Source organism: Equus quagga, unplaced genomic scaffold (genome assembly GCF_021613505.1).
Source record: "Equus quagga isolate Etosha38 unplaced genomic scaffold, UCLA_HA_Equagga_1.0 984_RagTag, whole genome shotgun sequence".
Taxonomy (NCBI): Eukaryota; Metazoa; Chordata; class Mammalia; order Perissodactyla; family Equidae; genus Equus; species Equus quagga.
In genome coordinates, this window is record NW_025804331.1 from 1 (window position 1) to 6,225 (window position 6,225).

General features: G+C 38.5%; 1 protein-coding gene across 1 annotated transcript; it reads right to left on the reverse strand.

Moving 5' to 3' along the window:
- Positions 1-2,747: 2,747 nt before the first annotated feature.
- LOC124234639 (olfactory receptor 4A5-like) lies at positions 2,748-3,695 on the reverse strand. Its single transcript, XM_046651956.1, has one exon. The coding sequence runs from the start codon at positions 3,693-3,695 to the stop codon at positions 2,748-2,750; it is 948 nt and encodes a 315-aa protein (XP_046507912.1).
- Positions 3,696-6,225: the final 2,530 nt, after the last annotated feature.

The window sequence follows — 6,225 nt, forward strand, 5'->3', positions numbered from 1 at the left end:
TATTCAACAATAAAGAGAAATGAGCTATAAAACCATGAAGACATGGAGGAAACTTACATGCATATTATCAGTGAAGGAAGCCAATCCGAAAAGACTACATACTGTATGATACTAACTGTATCACATTTTGGAAAAGAGAAAACTATGGAGACAGTAAAAAGATCAGTGTTTGTTACAGGTTAATGGGGAGGGAAGGAAGAACAGGCAGAGCACAGAGGATTTTTAGGACAGTGAATCTACTCTATACAATAGTACAGTGGTGGATTCATGTCATTGTACATTTTTTCAAACTTACAAGAAGTTAAATGTCACGAGTGAATCCTAATGTAACCTATGGACTCTAGGTGAAATGATGTTATAATGTAGATCCATCAAATGTAACAAATATACCACTGTGTTGTAGGATGTCAATAATAGAGGAGATTTTGCCTATTTTGGGATGGGGGATATATAGGGTCTCTGCATATTCCACTCAATTTTGCTGTGAACTAAAAACTGCTTTAAGAATAAAGTGCTTTGGGGCTAGCCCCGTGGCCGAGTGGTTAAGTTCACGTGCTCTGCTGCAGGTGGCCCAGTGTTTCGTCGGTTCGAATCCCGGGTGTGGACACGGCACCACTCATCTAAGCCACGCTGAGGCGGCGTCCCACATGCCACAACTAGAAGAACCCACAACTAAGAATATACAACTATTTACCGGAGGGCTTTGGGGAGAAAAAGGAAAAAAATAAAATCTTTCATAAAAATAAAAAATAAAGTGTTTTTTAAAGATTAAAACTTGGTCGTCTATTTTTAAATTTCCTTATTAACTGCTCCTTTTGCTTCATCACTTCTCTTTCATTCACACCTAGGGTATCAAAAAAGGTCACCTAAGAGAGTTAGATTTTTTTTAAAGGCAAAAAAAAATCACTTATGTATATGGATTTACACAGTGCCCTGACTTCAGGAAAAATATTATTATAGCATATGGTCCTACAAGAATGGTCACAAAAGGGAGCAGTGAAAGGAAATAACCCCAGTAAGCATTTTTTAAGGAGGCATATCTGGTTGTAGAATTTGCAAGGAAGAGATGACCTGAGGCATTGATCTACCCAATTCTTGGCTTGGCCAGCTGGTCAGGAACTTAGAAAGAAAAAGATTGAAAGTTTGGTGACAAAAATGTGCGGAACATAATAAGGCAGTGAACGGACCTTTTAGAATGAGTGTGATGTGTAAAGACATTTGTTCCACATAAATGCCCACCAGACAATCCAGGAGAAACTCTTGATGGGCAAGTTGACAAGATGACCCATCTGTGAATATCAGTCAAGTTCTTTCCAAGCTCTTGTTACCGAAAGTTTGGTCTCTGATCCCAACACCAATCCACATAACGAGAACAAGAGTCTCAAGTGAAAAAGGAAAGGCTTTACTTTGCCAGGCAGAGGGATAAAAGCAAGAGCTAGTGCCTCAAAAATTGCTCTCTCCCTGTTGAAAAACAGGTAGGGGGTTTTAGCTATGGGAGGGGGGCTTTGGCATTCTCGGTCAGCATTTTCCCATTGGCCTATGTCTGGGGCTGCTTCCAGTGGAAGAGACAAAGGATTTCTCAGAAGAGTGTCCTTGGCTGTTTATCTCCATGGTGGAAGGTAGACTCTGACGTCAGGAAGCTGAGGAGTTGGGCCTGGGAAGCTTCAGTTTCTTGATATTCTCTGGACATTAGTTTCTCTGTAAAAGAACTTCAAGGTCCTGGGATTGGCCACAACTTTACTGGGAGACCAGCATGAGGCCATCTGGACTTTAACAATTTGTAACTTCTATTTGGTTGTAAAGCTCAGGGAGTCAGAGGTTAAAGAAACAAGCATTTACACGAGTGTAACTAAAGAACCAGGAAACTGGAAATGTGTGTTTTAGTTTTGACTTGTATATGGTGGGTTCACTGTAGGGGAACAAATATCAGGGCTGATATTAACTAAGAGCCAGTAACACTCTCACTGCTTGCTAAATGGATTGATGTAAAAACTGAATCTAATAGCAGTCTAATATTATGCATGGGCTTAAAAATATGGATTTGTCCTCACCAACCTTTTTCTGGCAGCCTCTGAAGCATAATGTCAAACTGGCATCAATAAAGCCCATTGCAGAGAACACGATAAAGCACCAGTCAGATATTTGCTATCACATTTATTATATCAGACCAGCTAATCATGAAAGAGGCAAAGCTGTGATTTGTTTTCACAGGAATAGACACATTCTGTTTATAGCACTCCCGTACATGGATTCACAAAACTCTTTTTATTCATTGCCATTAAATCCCACCCAACATTGCCTCTAACCAAGAAGCCCACATCACAGCAAAGCAATGGGCTCATAGTCATGAACTTCAGCCCCAGAAGTTTGTCCTGAGTATTAGCCAAACTGCTGACTCATTAATTTGAGTGAAAGTAAATTTTCAAAGGTAGCTTGTTTTTCACGTTTGAAAAGAAAATACTCTTTCTTCTAAAGTCCTATTTCAATATAAACTGAGAAAAGCAAAGTTGCAAGGCGGAACTTAGTTTATTTGTTTTTTGTAATAGGACGAATATCTGTGCCTTTTATTCATCCTCCAGAATTTCTCTATTAGATTCATTCTAACCTCAAAGGACAATTGATTCTACTTTAGCGATGCTTTTGTGTAATAAAGAAAAGCATCCCTAGAGAAGCCATTGAATTCACTAAGTCATTCATTGTGAGAATTTACTGCCTGTTTGTTATTTTAGAGCTAGTAATAAATGTGTTCAGAGTGGGTGACACATTCTTATTCCATCTGAGGTTAATTTTTTACACCAGAGTTTTTCCATGACATTTTTCATCTCCGAATTTCTCAAGGTGTATATTAAAGGATTCAACATGGGAGTGATAATTGTATAAACCACTGTTATGGATTTATCAATGGGAAAGTTGGAAACAGGTCTAACATACATGAAAATACAGGGAACAAAAAAGAGGACAACCACCGTGATGTGGGAACTGCAGGTAGACAGGACTTTGCGCCTCCCTTCCTGACTGTGAGCTTTAAGGGAATTCAGGATGACTCCATAGGAGATTAGAAGAAGGATGAAGATGACCATACAGATTGCTCCACCATTGGCAACCACAGTGAAACCTACAAAGTAGGTGTCAGTGCAGGCAAGTTCCAATAATGGGTACATGTCACAGATGAAGTGGTCAATGACATTGGGGCCACAAAAGGGGAGACTGCACACAAAGAGAAGTTGAACCATAGAGTGCAAAAAACCTCCCACCCAGGCCACCACCACCAGCAGGATGCAAATGTGTTGATTCATGACAGTCAAGTAGTGCAGCGGCTTACAGATGGCCACATAGCGATCATAGGCCATTGCCACCAGAATGAAGACCTCAGCACCTCCAAATAAGTGTTCTAGAAAGAGCTGTCCCATGCAACCTGGGAAGGAAATTGTTTTTTTGTCAAAAAGTAAATCTATAATCAATTTGGGTGAAATTACAGTGGAATAAATTGCATCCATGAGTGATAGATAGGCAAGGAAGTAGTACATTGGGGAGCCCAGAGAAGGGCTGGCAAAGACAGTCACCACAATGAGCAGGTTGCCCACCATTGTCACAATGTAGATGAGTAAAAACATGACAAATAATGCTTTTTGCCCCTCAGGATCCCGAGTGAGGCCCAGAAGGACAAATTCTGTTACATTGTTACTATGTCCCATTTACTCTTCTATAAGGCTTGTTTCAGGGATTAGAGCTCAGAAGAACAGAACCTGAAATGAAATTGTGAACATGACTATGAACACATCCATCATGTTACAGGCACACCTTCACCATTATGTCTTCTACAGTGGTTTACGCGCAATAAACATTTAGTAAATATCTATTGAGTTCTTCTACCAAAGAACCCATTACTTCTTCCTTTGACAATTCTACTTCTCCTCAGACGATTTTGTTGGGACTACCAGAAAGAGGTTCTATCTAAAAGTCTTCGTGGATCTTCTGTGGAGAAGCACAATCAAAGGCCCAACAATTGAATCTTACATTTAATAAAGCTTTCTTTAAACTGTGTCAGTTCTTGGCATAAAAGTCAGAAATGATGAACAAGGAAAGGGTTCCTACTCTCTAGAAACTTACTCTCTGCCGATGATGATAAACTCTAAATAAATTGGTGTGAAGTCAGACCTTTGAGTTGGTAGCGTTTGTGGTGAGCACTGTAACAATATGATCTACGTAACACCAAAAATAATTCCTCTTCTGGACTAACCCACCTAATAGTATGATATTCTGCTGTTAGATATTCAATCCTTCATGTTTCAAAGGAGGTACAGTCTTCATTAATCTCTCATTAAATTTAAAGAAACTAGACTTTGAACTGTGTCAAATAACCACAAAATCATTTAAGTTTTTGCTCCCTATGGCAACTATGTGGTCTGACCCTCTGTCAGCGTCTTAAGCAGTTGTAATTCTCTCCATTTAATCATTGCCTATCACACAAATCTTAACACATGGAACACTACCTAAATTTTCACCAAATATTTTTGAACTGAAATGAAATAGCTCATGACTATCACCAACTATTACATTAACAGGTAGTATCTTTTTATTCAAAACTCTTGGGATGAGAAAGGTAGTGAGGGAGGAGAAAATAGAGGTAGAGGAAAGAGAGGTCGAAGACACTGGCAAGAGAAGTAGAAGACAATGGGACACAGTTTTATTTACAACGCTTCTTAGGTACTGAGAGAGCTCAAGACAGAACTTCAGTGCTCAGATTTGAAAAAGCAGCATACTCAAGGGAAAAGTCCAAGTTCAGTGTAAAAAGGCATGAGTTTGGGTCATTTGCAAAATGTAATTACAAGTCTTCTTAGTTTGCTTATTGGAAAACAAAGGGTTTGAACTAGACATTGTCAGAATCCTTTTCAGTCCAACTATCTATGATACTATTAGTGCAGATCCACCTTATACTATTCTGCAGACAATTTTATTTTCTTTATTCATATTTTTATAATTAAATAAAATTTTCCATACTTATCACCATTACTTTTAAAAAGCTAGCCAGCGGTAATGGGATTTGATAATTGTGGAGACCAAATATTGACTATAAGTTTCTCATTCAGTGTGTACCTATTTAAGATTCTCTCTCAAAGAGACAGAGCACAGCACTGTGGGGAGTAATGTGGACTCTGGAGCTGCACGTTTTGTGTTGGAATCCAAGCTTTGACACCTACTATCTAGGTGACCTTGGGCAACTTAATAAACCTCTCTGTGCCTCAGTTTCATCATATTTAGAATGGAGATACCAATTATGTCTACTCTTTTGGATTGTTGTTTCAGTACAAGTAAAGTGTCCAGAACAGGGTAAGTGCCTGACATCTGCTAAAGGCTCAACGGATGACAGCTATTATTAATGTTCTTGAGTTCTTCACTATGAACATTGTATCAGAACAAGACATCTGGATCTTTGTCAATTTGATAAGAATTATAGACATACTCCAGGATAAAAAAATATTATATCTATAGTTTATGAATCCCAATTGGGGCATAAGATAAGATGGTATGTCTTAGGAATTATCTATTTTGTTATGTATGAGTAGTAAGATTTACCTATTCATGTAAGTGTTTTGACTAGATGTATTTTAACCAGAAGCAAGCAAAATACCAGAAAAAAAGTAGAAAAGAAAAGAAAAGAAGGATCAAATCAGGAAGTACAAATTATATTTAAGAAACGGATATCCATATGTGATAATAATATTAATGTGATAATTAAGTGAGGTCATAGTCTTTAAAAACATCTTCACAAATACTTCCTTTAGTGAGCAAGTGCTGAAAGCCCCAATTCCTTGAGGCTCCCAGGGGTTACTCAGGAGGCTTTGTACGAAGCCATACCAAATAAACAGTACATCGTAGTAGAAGGAAATTCTAGAGGTATAAAAAGCATTGCTCTCTCACTCTACGTCTGATGGTTATGACAAAATGAGAAGACATGACAAATAACAAGAGAGAAGAATTGTATAACTACAAATACAAACCCAAACTTTCAGATTATTCACTGCTCAAAAAAATCACCCAATTACTAAACCTCAAATATAGACGAGTTGATTCCCTTCATATGGATTTGGTGGGGGGAGGACTTGTGCAGGAAAGTCTGAGCTTTCTTTAGAAGCCCACTGTGAGGAGCATTCCACAGGGTCACTCACATCACTGCTCCCACTCAATTCAGAAGTTCTGTCATTGCTGAAGCTGTGGATTGAT